General features: G+C 38.7%; 2 protein-coding genes across 3 annotated transcripts; one reads left to right on the forward strand and one right to left on the reverse strand.

Annotated features, from left to right (window-relative positions):
• Window positions 1–442: 442 nt before the first annotated feature.
• On the reverse strand, window positions 443–4,180 carry dcaf7 (ddb1 and cul4 associated factor 7). The gene is made up of 7 exons (XM_044330702.1): window positions 3,781–4,180; window positions 3,342–3,500; window positions 2,547–2,658; window positions 2,318–2,436; window positions 1,954–2,163; window positions 1,524–1,641; window positions 443–650 (listed from the first exon to the last, which is right to left on the reverse strand). Exons 1-7 carry the CDS (start codon window positions 3,916–3,918, stop codon window positions 478–480), a joined length of 1,029 nt encoding a protein of 342 aa, XP_044186637.1. The 5' UTR covers window positions 3,919–4,180; the 3' UTR covers window positions 443–477.
• A 2,525-nt stretch (window positions 4,181–6,705) lies between these two features.
• On the forward strand, window positions 6,706–13,918 carry ccdc47 (coiled-coil domain containing 47). Of its 2 annotated transcripts, none has more exons than XM_044330701.1 (13): window positions 6,706–6,820; window positions 8,628–8,926; window positions 9,034–9,135; window positions 10,012–10,186; window positions 10,417–10,538; window positions 10,634–10,699; window positions 10,805–10,906; window positions 11,082–11,192; window positions 11,312–11,397; window positions 11,484–11,542; window positions 11,651–11,760; window positions 11,858–12,025; window positions 13,197–13,918. In XM_044330701.1, the coding sequence occupies exons 2-13, from the start codon at window positions 8,636–8,638 to the stop codon at window positions 13,275–13,277; spliced, it is 1,473 nt and encodes a 490-aa protein (XP_044186636.1). In that variant the 5' UTR covers window positions 6,706–6,820; window positions 8,628–8,635; the 3' UTR covers window positions 13,278–13,918. The 2 variants fall into 2 exon arrangements, with proteins under 2 accessions (XP_044186636.1, XP_044186635.1); XM_044330700.1 differs by lacking the exon at window positions 6,706–6,820 and adding an exon at window positions 7,055–7,079.
• Window positions 13,919–16,745: the final 2,827 nt, after the last annotated feature.

The following is a 16,745-nucleotide window of genomic DNA, read 5'->3' on the forward strand; positions in this document are numbered from 1 at the left end:
ACAGGAGTTCGTATCAACCTTTACAAATCAAACAGATGAGACGCACAACATCTAAACCCTTCATGATAATCTCACAGCTGGCTGAAATGAAAACTCACACCAAGAAGTATAAAATTCTTTTTCTTTTCTGTTTTTTTTTGTTTTTTCTCCCCGGAGACAACTGCTCAAGAGTTCTCAATGCACTGGTGCTTCTTACAGATGCTGAACACTACCATGTGAGCAAAAAATAAATAAGAGCTTAAAACACATTTATAAGAAGTATGGAGTAAAAGACGTGGAAGAAAATGTAAACCAGGTTATTGTGGAGTAGGTGCGGGATACTCCAAACGTGTTCAGAAAGTTCACTCGTGACTTCGTCCTTGTCTTGAAATCAGTGGGACGAGGACTAAAAATTAAGTCCGAATCTGAAACGACGCCCCCTCTCTTCCCTCCCTCCCTCCCCACCTCCCCCCTCCCCCGTCTTAAGTGTCCGTGACTTTAGACACGCAGGATCTCCAGGCAGTTGTTGTAGCAGATGGCGATCCAGTCCGGCTGTGTGGAGGCCCACTGCACGTTGTTGATCTCCCCTTCGGCGGTGTAGGCCAGGATGGGGTCTTCGATGGCCCGCGGCATCTGCTGGATGTCCCAGATCAGGGCCTGGTGGTCATCGGCTGAGTGGAGAAGACACACGAGAGTGAGCATTACAGGAAATACATGAGACTCAAGTGGCAGAGAATTAAGGAAATCTAGCTGATTAAAGATGTAAAGTTTTGTCTTCAAGTCCCTTTTTATACTTGCAGTTACACTAAAATGAGAAGTTGCAATCGTAGGAGAAACAAATCTTAAATCAATAGCTGACTTAAAAGGATAGTTTCTAAAAGGATAGACTTTTTCAAGTCTTTAAACAACAGTCAGATGTTTTTTCTTGTAATCATCCCTCCTTTTCATACAGGTCATTAAGGGATCCAATCATAATGTACTTTCATTATAAGTGATGGGGGACAAAATTCATAAAATCTGCACAAAAATGTATCTAAAAGTTTATCTGAAGCTAATATGAAGCTTCAGCCCTCCAAATAAGTCAAGTTAACAGGAAAACACTGTCCGTCCAGCTACAAAGAGGGCATTTTTTTACTCAACAGACTGTAACTGTGGCAGATATCCACTTTATTTGACTAACTCAGACTGCTGAAGCCTCAATTAAGCTTCAGATAAACAAATAAACACATTTTTGCTCAAAAGTAGGTCTGTGGATTTGGAGGGGAATCTTGTAACAGCCAGTATGAACAGGACAAATGATTACAAGCGAGAAAAACCTCTTCTAGTGTTCATGTGGGCACCTGACTGTCGTTTTAAGACACTCTTAAAAAACTGTGAACATATTATTTAAGAGATCCAAAGACTAAAGACCATCACTGATGTTCGTCACACAATCTGATGCCTCAAAATCAACATCCAACAGTCTGACGCAGATTGTGACCGACCCTTTATTAGACCCATCTCGAACCGCGTGACATGCGATGAACTTGTAAGATGAGCGTTACCTGCAGTGCAGATGTGACACGAGGAGTGGGGAGCCCAGGCGATGCCGTTCACACAGGCGCGATGGTTGTTCAGCCGAGCCACCGGTGTGCAAGGAACACGTACGTCCAGGATGACCACCTATCACACAGAAATATTAATGACACGGACTAAACGAACAGTAAACCCACTCATTGCTAAAAAGGTATTTGGCTCCCATTAAGTTATTTTCATAGGAATTATAATATCCATGTATAAAATAGTATGTAAAATGTTGAGTAAGTATCCATAAAATGTAATATTTCATGGTTTTCATCATGCTTACTGGAACTAGAAAGAGCTTTTAGTGAAAAAATAACTACACAAAGCTCGTACGAAATAAATAAATGGTTCTCTCTTGTCTGGACAGACACATATTTACTGATAGGCTGTAAGAATCTATAGCGCACTGACCTCCATGCCGTCCATGGCCATTGTGGCCAGGTAGTTGGGGTCCTGCTTGTTCCAGCAGAGGCGGAGCAGCGGGTGGTGCTGGGGATCTTCATAGATGATGGTGCTGTGCTCCAGGTGTCGGAGGTCAAACATACGGACGGAACCATCAGCTCCCACAGAGGCGAACATGTCTCTACCACCTCCTGCACGGCTGAACGCGATGTCATATACCTGTACAGACACATTAAGACATACATTTAAATATTCTTTTATGCCATGTACTGTAATTAATGTTTTTTTTTTTTTGCTGTAATGAGCTAGTTTTGTATTTAAAGACAATGCAAGTCAACCTAACATGTTCTCATTTTGAAGACGAGACACGCACCTCTTTGTCATGAGCGATCAGCTGGGTCTTCACATGACCAGACACCAGGTTGACTCTCCCCAACACCTGACCTGTCTCCAACCCCCAGATAGTGCAGGTGGTGTCAATGCTGGAGGTGCCTGCAGAATGAATGAACAAACATATTAGAAATTCAAACACCTCATGTGAAAGAACAATCAAGTCTGACTTATAGCCTCCCAAATTATTTATCAGATAGTAGATTTCTTACCCAGCAGATTTGGATCAACTTCATTCCAGTCAAAGGAGGTGAGGGGAGCACAGAAGTCTGAATTCTTGTTGTTATTCAGCAAACATTCGAGACGTGTTTCTGTGTCACTGACCTGCAAGATAAAATGTGAAGGAATTTGTCACATATTTACATCAAACAAATAAACTGATCTTATCCCCACATTACTGACTACTTTTTATCCTACAATTAAGTATGATGATGATGTTTTATTTTCAGCTCTTGCAGCGCAGTCATGGGCTACTGCAGTTCACAGGAACAAGCAGGAAATTCAAGCATAAGGCTTGAAATATTCTATATTTTTGTTTAGCGCTGCAATTAACTGCAATTCTTTTAATCAGTTGAGTATTTTCTCGATTAATTGATTAGTTCTTTGGTCGCTAAAATGTCCGGAAATGGGGCAAAACATTGACCACTGTTTCCCTCAAATGTCTCTTTTAGTCCCGACCAACAGTCCACAACCCAAAAATATTCAATTTACTGTCATAGAAGACTAAAGAAACCAGAAAATATCCACAGGTGAGAAGCTGGGACCAGAGAATTTGGACTAAAACGATTAGCCAATTATCAAAAGTAGTTGGTGATTAATTTCAGACTTGGCAACCAATCAACTAATAGTTGCAGCTCTATTTTTGTTATTGTCAAATCTAATACTAATTGTTGGGGTCAGTTAATTGTTGTTGTTTTTTTTAGATTAGATGACCATAAAGGACAACATAAACAATCATTAGACTTCTCTTCTACATAAACACCGTGTCCAGGAGGAGAGACCCTTACCCGCCATATGCGCAGATAGTCCCCACTGGTGGCCAGCAGGTCCGGGTAAACCCCCTTGGTATCCGGGATCCACATGATCTTGGTGGTGGGGTAAGGATGATCAAATGTGTTCCTGCAGACAAACTCCGAGCTCTCCTCTTCCAGACCCACCAGCTGCACCTGAACAGGAACAAAAACAATACCTGTATATTACTATAAAAGCACCGAATGAAGAGTTTGAAATAGTATTAAGTATATATAACGTTACTAATTTATAAGAGTATTAAACACACAGTAACATGGCTACTGATTATTTTAGTGTTACTGAAGTGGAACCAACAAAATATTCATTGTGATTTGATGCCTTAATGCTGCGCAGGGTAACTAGCATTAGCATTAGCTCGCTACCGTTACTATCTTTAGCTTTGGCTGATAAAATGGCCAAAACCACACTACGCACCTTGTTATTATATTCCTCCACAAAGCTCCCAAGTGCCAGCCGAAAGCGTTTGTCCGGGCGAACGCTCCAGTTCATCGCATACACCGTCCATGGCGCCTCGTATTTGTAGATTTCTTTTCTTTTGCCGTGAAGCGACATCCTCCCGAGCTGCAGCTGTTGTCTGAGCAGCTAACACGCTAGCGTTAGCCAACTACCAAATAAGTCGCCTTACAAGGAAACTATCAACAGTTAGTTCAACTTACGAGCGCAAATATCAGCAGACGTGGTAATAATTACCATCTGAGTAGACAAAGCGTGTTTCCAAGCGATATTCTCACCACTTTACCTAACAAAGAGTAGCATTGCTCGTAACGACCGAGAGAATCGTCAAGTCCAAAGTATTTACAAGACTTCCGGTTATGCTTTCTTCTTCTTCGTTGAAGTTTATTGGTGGTTTGCAAACAACGAATTGGTGCATTAACGCCACCAACCGGCATGGAGTGTGAATCAGAATGTCTAGTGTTTACAATATTCATAAAAAACGTATTAATCTTATTAATCAAATTAGTTACTCGAAGACACTGAGGTTACTCTTATCAAAACAGAATATTTTAAAATAGAATAGAGATATGGTCTTATTTTTGAATGTAAAAATACTCTGTTCCAAGTAAAAGTCCTGCATGAAAAATCCTACTTAAGTAAAAGTACAAGTATTAGCAGCGAAATGTACTTGAAATATTAAAGTAAAAGCACTCATTCTGCAATAACTGATTTATTATCATATATGACATCACTAGTTTATTAATGCCGACGCATCAGCGTGGAAGCAGCATGTTGCTGTTGTAGCTGCTGGAGGTGGAGCTAGTTTCAACTACTTTATATACAGTTAGCTAGTTTAGTCCAGTAGTTCCCAAACTAGGGGTCAGGCCCCTCCAAAGGGTCACCAGATAAATCTGAGGGGTCATGAGATGATTAATGGGAGAGGAAAGAAGAAAAAACAAAGTTCTGATACACAAATCTGTTTCCAGGTTTTGGACTTTTTCTCTAATCTTTAATTTTTGGTGAAATATTGGATCATTTGAACATTTATTGAAATGAAACCATGTGAGAAGTTTAGAGGGAAAAATCACTATTTGGTGGAGTTGTTAGCAACTCATATACATCTGAAATGTGACCCGACTACACATAGCTTTTTGTAAAATGTTAAAAGCCAAAAAGGTTGGAAACCACTGGTTTCATCTTTAACAATGTGTTGTATTTTAAAAGCTTGTGTCAAATCTTCATCTGAAAAGTAGTAGTATTAAATGTTGTGGAGTAGAAAGTACAATATTTCCCTCTGAAATATAGTGGAGTGGAAGTATAAAGTAGCATAAAATGGAAATACTCAAGTTAAGTACAAGTAGCTCAAAATTGTACTTAAGTGCAGAACTTGAATAAATATACTTTGTTACTTTCCATCACTATTATTTAATAATATTTCATATAACCTTTTTATTTCCATGTAGTTACACACTGTGACCACTTGAGGGCAATTGACAACCTTAATTTTACACCAACCACCAGCTGTAGCAACGAACGTCAAGACAGACATTTTAACACACAAGCACTTCCGGTGAAACACCCAAAATTTCAAAGGCGCATAATAAAAAAACATCAAAGGTTCCTTGCTATCAGTGCGGCTGAGACAGTTGAGCATATCTTTATAACATGCAGGAAACTTATACATGAAAGACAAGAAATGATGACACAACTACAGAAAATAGGGCGGGTGGAGGACAAGGTTAAAAGTAAACTTGAGAATGGAGACAGTGTTGAAGGGAGGAGATTATAATTTAATTTTTTTAGGACAACTAAACTGGAAAGACGGGTTTAAAATGAATGGGCACTGAGAGATAATGAAACAGCAGCAAGCACATCTCTTAAAAAGTTAGTTAATATACAGTATCAGGCATTGAGATTATACACAGGTGTATTTAAAACAACCCCAACAGCAGAATTACAGATGGAAATAGGAGAAATGCCGCTAAAAATGAGAAGGATTGCCATTGCCAGCAAAACCACCTGGGATACTTCCAGATGCCACAGTAGATTTTACATTATTAGAGAAGAAGAACAAAGATAGGGAGTTTATTTATAATTCACATACAGGCACATACATACACAGATGCATTAAGGAGTTTAGTTTATAATGTTGGAGTAGCAGAGTTTCATCTCAAAGTAGGGAAAAGGATCAGTCAGGAATTATCAGTTTACACAGGAGAAATGTTTGCAATATTGTTAGCAGTGCAGTGGATAAATGATACAAGACCCTTACTAGCCAGTTTACAGTACAGTCATTCAGACAGCAGAGCAGATATTTTAATAGACGTACAACAAACATTATACAGAATTCAAATCATGGGCTTTACAGTAATATTTTTATGGGTACTGGCACATATTGGTATCAATGGAAATGAAATGGCAGATAAGGTTGCATTTGGTTTGGCAGTTAGCTTCAGATAGACAGTAATCAAGATCATTATTAAGCAGAGATTGAAGTAAAGGTGGCAAAAGCGATGGGAGGAAGAGATGAAAGGATTATGGTTTTTTACAGAGTTCAAAGGAAAGCGGGAGAAATGAGGTGTGCAGGAAGGAAAGATGAGACAATAATATCAAGACTTAGATTTGGACACACTGGACTAAACAATACATTATTCAAAACAGGTAAACATAATACAGTCAGATGTGAATACTGTGGGGAAGAGGAAACAGTAGAGTCTGTCAGAAATATGAGGCAGAAAGAAGGCCTCAGAAAGATAAAAGTACACTTTGGTTTAATCGATTTTCTACAAATGAGTGTTATCGATTTCTTTTTATGAATATTGTAACGTTAACGATTCTGATCCTCACGCTATACCAGTTGGTGGCGGTAATGCGCCAGTACGTTCTTTGACAACCGCCAATAAACACCAACGAGGGAGAAGAAGCAGAAACGCTTTAGGCGTAACATCATTACTACAAGGGCAGTCCAGGCTAATTGAGCTCAACCGGCGTTACGTTTATTGTCATAGTAAATCACCAGGTAAGCTGCTGAAAGACTTCATTTAATTTATTTGTTTTTAAGACTTGTTTTCCGAGTGTTAAAGAGGAAAAAAATGGGTCTGCTTTCCGCTCAGGATCATAGGTTGGTTGCCATGCTAGTTAGCCACCGTTAGCATGCTAATGCCAGATTTTCTACCAGCTAGCTAATGATAAAGTGGGAGAGTGCTGGGGGGCGGGGGGATGGGTCGGGTGTTGTTAAATGATTAGGAGTGGGGGTTTAATCCTACATATGTCATCAGGTAAGTACCCTGTATTTTAACTTTAACGTAGGAAATCAAACATAGACGAGTATATTTGAGCCTGTTAGCAAGTGTGTCGCAATGATTGGTTTGTTGGTCAAACTTGTGTCAGCGACAGTTCCTCAGACTGGTTGAATATTTCACCAGATCCGACCACATATGGTGCAGTTCCTTCCGTCTGGATTAACCTAGCTTAGTCCCAGTAAAGCTTGTGTCATTATCACATGTTTTATTTTGATATTTAGTTGTATTTCTTTTCTTCACGGTGACAGTGCTTTCCAAGTGTTGATTTTCTTCCTGAGTCATTGTTTTCCAGTTGGTCTTGTTCCTTTGGGATCTTTTTCTCTTTGGGATTTATCACGTGAATTAATGGACCAGTTAAAAGGACAGGTTCACCATTTTCAACTGTGTCTTAAAACAACAGTCAGGTGCCCAAATGAACACTGATAGAGGTTTTCCTCATTGTTCTTCCTGTTCATACTGGCTTTTAAAAGATCCCCCTCAAATGTACTTTTAGTGTAAGAAACGGGGGCCAAAATCTATAGGTGGGCACTGTCACTACACTTAATGGACTTGTAAAGCATGTAATGTGTCTGAATACTCTAGAGTCACTGTGATGTAGAGCTGCAACGATTGGTCAATTAATCAATTAGTCAATCAGCAGCAAATTAATCTGCAACTATTTTGATAATCAAACAATCATTTTAGTCGCTCTTTAAGAGAGAATGTCAAAATCCTCTTGTTCCAGCTTCTTAAAGGTGAATAGTTTTTGGTTTCTTTAGTCTTCTACGACTATAAACAGAATATCTTTGGGTTGTTGACTGTTGTTTGGGACAAAACAAGACATTTTAGGTTGCATCTTGGATCTTTGGGAAACGGTGATTGGCATTTTTCACAATTTTCTGACATTTTATGGACCAAACGACTAATCAATTAATTTCAAAAATAATTTACAGATTAGTCAATAATGAAATTAATCGTTAGTTGCAGCCCTACTGTGATAGAATGTAAACGCAATCCTCAGTCCTCATTTAAAGACAGCTGATACAAAAACACATTAAAAGTTGCAACTAGGGCTCCAACTACTTAAGATTTTCACAATCAATTAAAATGCTGATTACTTTCACGATTAATTGTGTGGTCAGAAAATGGTAAATGCATGTCACAACTTCCTTAAAGCCCAATGTGACATCTTCAAATTAGTCTAACCAACAGTCTAAAACCCAACAACATTCAATTTAATATCACATAAGACAAAGAAAAGAAGCAAATCTCAACATTTGAGAAGCTGGAACCTGTGAATGTTTGGAGTTTTTGCTTTAAAAATACTTAATTGATAAAGCAAATAATTGATGATCAAAATCGTTGCTGATCACTTTTCTGGGATGGTTTGTGTGAGGTTTTTCTTTCCAAGTCTCTTGTCTAGTATTTGTATTAAGTTGTCTTTATATGACCTTCTCTGTCACATTAAACAACCCTTATTTATAAGTTTTCCTATCAGTTGTATCATCTCTCCTTCACTTTGCTTTTCCTGTTTGTTTGCTGTAGGTCCCACCATGCGAAGTGAGTATCTCCTCTTGATACCCACGCTGCTGCTCCTCCTGGCCTTTCCCGTCTCCAGGGGGCGCTACAATGATGACTTTGACGATGGCGAGGACCTGGCAGACTTCGATGACAATGACTTTGCTGAGTTTGAGGACATGAACGACGACCTAGCAGCTGAGGCGGAAACTGCCCCTCCGCCACGAGCCAACCCTTCCATGCAACCCGAAGAGGACGAGGATGAAGACGAGGCCACCGTTGAGCTGGAGGACGGCCAGGATGGCTTTGAGGACTCAGATACTCAGGTATGTTGTCTTTTATTACTTTACTTTAGCATGGTTTCTGTAATATCACACTTTTGATTAATTAGTGAATCATAATAACTTAAACTAACTAACTAATGTTTCTACAGGATCAAGACATGTTCAGCAAATATGACCAGGAGGAGTTTGAGGGGTTTGGAGACATGGAGAAAACAGGTCACTCCATGAAGGACCCCCTTATAATCCACACAGTAAGCTTGGCTTAATGCTCAAATCTTCTCACTTACTGTCTTCTGCTGTTTGTAGGCAGCATAAGCTCTGAATGTTGACAAGTTTCCTGCTGCTTGCAAATTATATTTTCCAGTAAAAAGTGTTTATGTTTGGGGGAAACTGCACTAGAAGGTTTAAATTATGATTTGAGTGCGTTGTCTGTTTAATGAAAAAGCAATTTTACAGCTGTGGAAGATCACTGCAAGCTAATTTACTCCGCTGTTTTGCACCTCCTGTTAAATTTTGTTGATAAAAGGGATTCAAGTAGCTTACTTAAAGTATTACTATGGAAACTGAACAATGGCAGCACTGAAACTGCAGACTTTGGCAACTGATGGCTTTTGTTTTTTGGGTTCTCTGTCCCATTCTCGTGAATGCAAGGAAATTTCTTCAAATTTGGCACAAACGCCCTCTTGGACTCAAGGATGAACTGATTAGAATTTGGTGGTCAAAAGTCAAGGTCACTGTGACCTCACAAAACACATTTTTTGGCCATAACTCAAGAATTCATTTGCTTATTATGACAAAGTTTCACACAAATGTTTAATAGGATAAAATCATGAAGTGATGACATTTTATATCCATTTAGTCTCTAAGTGAAGGCAGCATCTTTCTCACTGGAATCATACATGTCAATATAGTCATAATCTCTATTAGCCAGAAGATAAACTTACTACCTTTTTATTAACTACAAATATTATGAGTCTGGACAGACATGGATGTAAACTGCAACTGTTTGGCAGAGGCATACAACCATAAGGATTTGATTGTGTGCGTGGTTGTATGCCAAGTATTTCTAGTTTCTAGGATAAAATAACACACATCAATACTGATGAGCACCTGTTGTTTCTCTGCAGGTTCCTGCACATCTGCAGAACAGCTGGGAGAGTTACTACATGGAGATCCTGATGGTGACCGGCCTCTTGGCCTACATCATGAACTACATCATTGGCAAGAACAAGAACAGCCGCCTCGCTCAGGCCTGGTTCAACTCGCACAGAGAACTTTTAGAGAGCAACTTTGCACTAGTTGGTGAGTAGTAGTGTGTCAACTCCTGTGATTTCTGTAGCATACAGAACAACAGCAGTGTATGAAATACCAGTACATGTGCTTATCCTTTGTCAATTTAAGTCAAGTTAATTTTATTTATGTAGCCCAATATCACAAAGTTGCCCATGTATGAATAATATGATGGTGAGGATGTCAGGCAACTTCCAGTCGGTGTGAGGCAGATCTTAATTGTCAATCATTTGTGTGTATAGGTGATGACGGCACCAGTAAAGAAGCAGTGAGCACTGGGAAGCTGAATCAGGAGAATGAACACATCTACAACCTGTGGTGCTCCGGACGTGTGTGCTGTGAAGGCATGCTGATCCAGCTCAAGGTGCGGGCAAACGTTAATGATGCATATATAGATCTGTGTCGGTGTACTGTGTTTTAAATATACAGTCATGTAATATATCTCGCGGTCTATTCCAGTTCCTGAAGAGGCAGGATCTGCTCAACGTTCTGGCCAGGATGATGAGGCCCGCCTGTGATCAAGTGGTAAGTACCAGTCAAGTAGCAAAACACATGAGTCTGTGTGGAGAAGATGCAGCAGACTGAGATTTGCAGATGTAGTCTTAACCAACAGCGTCTGTCTGTCTGTAGCAAATCAAAGTGACTCTTAATGACGAGGACATGGACACTTTTGTGTTTGCTGTGGGCACCAAGAAGGCCATGGCGCGGCTGCAGAAGGAGATGCAGGACTTGGTAAATATCCTCCACAACTTGTGTACATGAGACAGATTCAATTTTTAGCTACATGTGTTACTAAACAGATTTGTTTATAGTATCTGTTCACACTGTTACAGTATCACCTGTATGCAATCTCTCATTTAAATGGCTCTCTCATTCCTTTATCTGCTCTGCTTTTGTTCTTCCTCAGAGTGAGTTCTGCGGTGACAAGCCCAAGTCCGGGGCCAAGTTTGGACTCCCAGACTCCCTGACTATTCTAAGTGAGATGGGCGAGGTCACAGATGGCGTGATGGACAACAAGGTGCGTTTACTCACATACAGTATTAGTGCAAAATGGTTCTGCAAAGTCTCAGAATACTGATCAGGGTCTACTCTCTCATGCATTTGGATCTGTTTCTGGTGGGTTTTTTTTTCTTTTAGATGGTACATTATATCACCAATCATGCTGACAAGATTGAGTCCATCCATTTCTCGGACCAATTTTCTGGTCCAAAAGTTATGCAAGAGTAAGTATTTGTCGTCTTTTTAATCTCTTACATGCACGTTATTTAACATGTTCTTGTTGTTTTAAGTAATAGTTGTCATTTTTCAGGGAGGGTCAGCCCTTAAAGCTGCCTGAGACCAAGAAGACGCTGCTGTTTACATTTAATGGTGAGCGTTTTGTGTCTCCTACTATCCTAAAAACCTTGACCGTACCACCACTGTTTGATTTGTACTCATGTGTTTAACGTACACTGAATGGCATTGTTGTGTGTTTAGTGCCTGGCATGGGCAACACCTCTCCCAAAGACATGGACGCTCTGCTCCCTCTCATGAACATGGTGATCTACAGCATCGATAAAGTCAAGAAACTCCGTCTCAACAGAGAGGTGAGTGAGCAGAACAGCGCATTTAAATGACAACTCACTCTTTAAAGTAAACTTAAAGTGCAGCTTTGAGACTTTTTTTTCTGTTTTTTTTTTTTAGGGGAAACAGAAAGCTGACAGAAACCGGGCCCGTGTGGAGGAAAACTTCCTGAAGCAGACTCACGCTCAGCGTCAGGAGGCAGCCCAGACACGCCGCGAGGAGAAGAAGAGAGCCGAGAAGGAGAGGATCATGAATGAGGAGGATCCTGAGAGACAGCGTCGTCTGGAGGTCCGAAAAAGACATTTAAAAAGAGCAGTTAAACATTTTGTGAAATGCTCTTATTTGCATTCTTGACAAGATGATTAATACCGTTCATGTTTGCACACTAAATATGAAACTACAGCCAACAGCTGGTTAGCTTAGCATAAACATCTAAACGCAATCCAGTGTTTCCTCTACAATTGTACAGGCCTGGTGGGCCACCAAGCCAAAAAAATCTTTTCTTTAATGCCAAAAATAACGCCAAATATCCTTTCATTCGGAAATCAGTAATCATTTGCGTTTGGGAGCCTCTGTGCAGCACTGTTCTGAAACGCAAGTCAACATCTGTGTCGTTGCCTGGGGAACTCTTGAGGCGATGTGAGTGCCGCTGCTGTCAGAGTGCCTTTAAATTACTGCAGAGTAAGACCACGAACATATGGGATGCAGGTTAGCTAATGGCACTGCCTAAAGAGAAAAAGCTCTTAACACAGGGGACAAATATAACCAAATATATAAATAAAGTTTTTCTCCAAAACTCTGGAGCCAAGCCAAAATACATATGGGGAAGAAGAGAGAGTGACAGAAGTGGGAGAAGTGAGAGGGGTAGATGGGTGGGGGGGGGGGGGGGCTTATGCTTATTTTTATGCAATAAATGCAGCTTATTAAGTCATCCTCTCCTTGTGATCCGACCACATGAATATGCCGTCCTGCACGCTTCGTCTCTTTAGTGTTTTTTCAGTGCGTTCCACCAGGCCTGAAAAAAATTCTAAAGGAAACACTACAATCTAAAACTCATCAATTAACATGTCATAAGTTATGTCTTTAATCTCTACAATAACCAAAGTGTAAAAATATGTGGTTTTACAGATTATTTCTTGGTTATGAGAAGTAACTTCATGCGGTCTCTGCTGCAGGCCAAGAAATAGTCAGCCACTAAAAACACAAATTGTTGTTTTTGCACTTATTTTTTTGTAAGAATTAAACAAACATGATGTAACATGTTAAATAATGAGCTTTAGGTGCTTTCTTGGTACTTGTGCACGGAGCAAGGATATTATATTTATCATAAAGACATGAGTGGTATTGATCTTGTTATCTAACTCGCAACAAGAAAACAAATCAATGTCAAACTATTCCCTTTTATTCCTGTCCCTTAATTTTCCGGTTCTCAAATATTTTTCTTCTGTTCCCTTTCCAGGAAGCTGCCCAGCGACGTGAGCAGAAGAAGATTGAGAAGAAGCAGATGAAGATGAAGCAGATCAAAGTGAAAGCCATGTGAAAGAACAACGCAGGGACTCGGATAAAAGCACACATGCAAACACAGTGCTCAGCTCCGCTCAGACAGTTTTTTTTTTTTTTCTCTCCTCCAAGCTTCTCACCTCAACCACAGCTCTGGCTCACAGTCGCTCCAGCTCTAAACAGACATCCTGTGCCTCTGGGTCTGTCAAGCTTAGCTGTTTTGCCGTCACCACCTGCTCCATTTGGTGTGGCTCAACTTTAATGACTGAGTGAACTGTCCATGTCAAGGGAGAAAGCCTTTTTTTTTTTCCACCGTTAAATCTGTCACTACAGTTCACGCCAAGATTTTTGTCTTTTGTTTTGTTTTTTTTTCTTTTTTTAAGTCCAACTGTCTTTAATCAAAGATCTGTTTGAAAGCTGTATCAACTCAGTGAGCTTTTTAGACTTAATCTGCTGGGAAAGAACACGTTATTTGATGGCATTGTGCCACATTTTAAAAAAAAAAAAGGAATGAAATGCATTGCTGTGATTTCATTGGAAATTTATTAGCATTAATATAATCTTAAAGGATCCTATCAATGAAATTTTAATTTATATCTGCCATGAGATTGGTTTCTTGCAGGCTGTTTCTAATAAATTCTGAGCAAACATAATAAAAATGCACTGGAGTCTGTTGGAAAACTGTTTGCGTTGTTGTTTTTTTTAAATAGTTAAATTTAAAGTAAGTGTTCTGACAATGGGCCTGAGGATCACGAGATAGTTTAGTGTGCCGACATAGAAACTGATACACACACCTCTCGGTATCAGTGGTTGAAAGAGTGAGGGTCTATAACGGGGAGCAGAATGGGTGCGGCATAACGCTAAATTTAACTTGTAGATTGTGTCAGCAGTCTCTGAACTAGATTTGGTTACACCGGTGCAGCAGCCATGTCTTTAACGAGCTGAAATAGATACAATGAACCCGTCTAACCAGAAACCTTTTTATATTATTAATATGGATATGATAAGATCTGTTATAACTCAGGGGAAATATGAAATTATAATATTTTTGCAATACTCAAATGCAAAACCATAAATTATTAGAGTTGAAAAAACATGTAGCCTCTCAACAATATTTAATTCAAGGGTAGTGAAGTGAGTTATATTTAGATTGGGCAGGATAATGGTGCACATGACACCACATGATGCACTTTAATAAATCTGAATGCTGTCAATGGATGACAAAGCAAGAACTTTTTTTAAATTTTTTATTCATTATATTTAATTTATTGCTTTATCTTTGCTCTTATTATTCCCATCATACTTCATTTCTGTCTACTTTTTTATAGTGTTCACTCAACGTCATCAAGGGGTTCATTCAGGTTTGATCTCAACAGTAATATTGATAATAATAATGGTTTATAACATGCTATAATATAAGCAGGAGGATGTTTTACATGATGTAAGATCAGTTTATTAATGTACAATATTAGTCAACAATTTTGACCTCCTAGGAAAACATATTTTATATTATTACAACTGTGTTTTACTGTATTTTCTTTATCTGCTCTGTTTATTCAGCAGCCTCTGAGTATGGGCGCCTGGAGGACTTAAAGTTGTTGACAGATACATTAATACACTTATATCTGCTTACAACTTCATTATAGTCTCATACATAAAAAGCTAAATAGGGATACCTTTGAAATGTCTTCTTTTATAACCTGACATTTGCAAATTAAGTCACAAAACTGAGGATGAATCATCTTCAGCAGTTTATTATTTCTGGGTGCAGTCGACAGGCCTCTTCATGAAGGCAAACATTTAAACACTGTTCTGACAGGTGAAATAAAGCCATGTTTATCTTATAATTCTTATAGACAGCACTGAGCCACAATGCTCTACTGTATGTAGACTGGAGGGATGTATAAATAGATTCAGATACTTGTACTTTACCACAGTATTCACATTTTCTGCTACTTTATACCTTTACTCCACTATTTCAGTAGCAGATATTCGACTTTTCTTCCTTCCTCTACATTTATGTAACATCTGTAGTTACTTTTCAGACTTTACATACAAAAACTTAAGATCAGCTTGTAAAATATGATGAATTGTTAAGAATAAACTGCCCAACATTATATACAGGTGTTAGAATTAGCTCCACCTCAACCAGATACAACATTAAAATGCTTACATGTACATTTATTTGACAGCTTTAGTTACTTTTCAGATGAAGATTTGACACAATGGATAATATAACAAGCTTTTAAAATACAACACATTGTTTAAGATGAAACCAGTGGTTTCCAACCTTTTTAGCTTTTGACGTCTTACAAAAAGCAGTGTGTAGTCGGGTCACATTTCAGATGTTTATTAGTTGTTAACAGCTCCACCAAATGGTGATTTTTCCCTCTAAACTTCTCACATGCTTTCATTTCAATAAATGTTCAAATGATCCAATATTTCACCAAAAATCAAAGATTAAAGAAAAAGTCCAAAAACTGAAAACAGATTTGTGTATCAGAACTTTGTTTTTTTTTTCTTTCCTCTCCCATTAATCATCTCACGACCCCTCAGATTTATCTGGTGACCCTTTGGGGGGGGGGGGGCCAACCCCTAGGTTGGGAATCACTGGACTAAACTAGGTAACTATATATAAAGTAGTTGAAACTAGCTTCACCTCCAGCAGCTACAACAGTAACATGCTGCTCTAACACTGATGCTTCAGTATTAATAATCTAATGATGTCATATATAATAATATATCAGTCTTCTTCTATTTTTTGATTGTTATGCATGACGAGACCAAGACAAATTTATTGTATGTAAAAACTTACTTTGCAGTAAATAAATCATCATTCAAAGAAGCTGATTTCCTGCTAAACTTTTACTTTTAATACATTTGGTAAATTAAGCTGATAATACTTCTTTACTTTTATTTAAGTAGGATTTTGAATGCAGGACTTTCACTTGTTATTTAGTACTTTTACATTTTTGAATTGGTGCTTTTACTTAAGTAAAGGATCTGAATACTTCTTCCAGCACTGATTAAAAGCCACAGAAATCCCCATAAACCTGAGCCTATAGAAATAAGTATGAGCCCCAGTAAACAGGACAAGTTTATCTGGTGACCCTTTGGAGGGTCCTGTCTCCTAGATTGGGAACCACTGGACTAAACTAGCTAGTCCCTGCATATTTACAGACTGGAATAATAATAATAAAAGTTATAATGTCATATATAGTAAAATAGGAGTACTATTACTTTAATACCTCAAGTACAATTTGCTGCTAATACTTTTACTTAAGAAGGATTTTTCATGCAAGACTTTTACTTGTAAAGGAGTATTTTTACATATTTGTATTTCTATTTAATTGAAGGATCTGAATACTTCCTCCACCACTGGCTACGTATTACATTTATCTACCACTTGGCTCATAAATTTGATAAAATCTGTTTGTGTTGGCTTGTGTTGTCATAAAATAACCGTTGGGCGGCGCTTTGATCGCTCAGCTTTTACTTGGATTCTTAT

The sequence above is a fragment of the Thunnus albacares genome, chromosome 17 (genome assembly GCF_914725855.1).
Source record: "Thunnus albacares chromosome 17, fThuAlb1.1, whole genome shotgun sequence".
Classification (NCBI taxonomy): Eukaryota; Metazoa; Chordata; class Actinopteri; order Scombriformes; family Scombridae; genus Thunnus; species Thunnus albacares.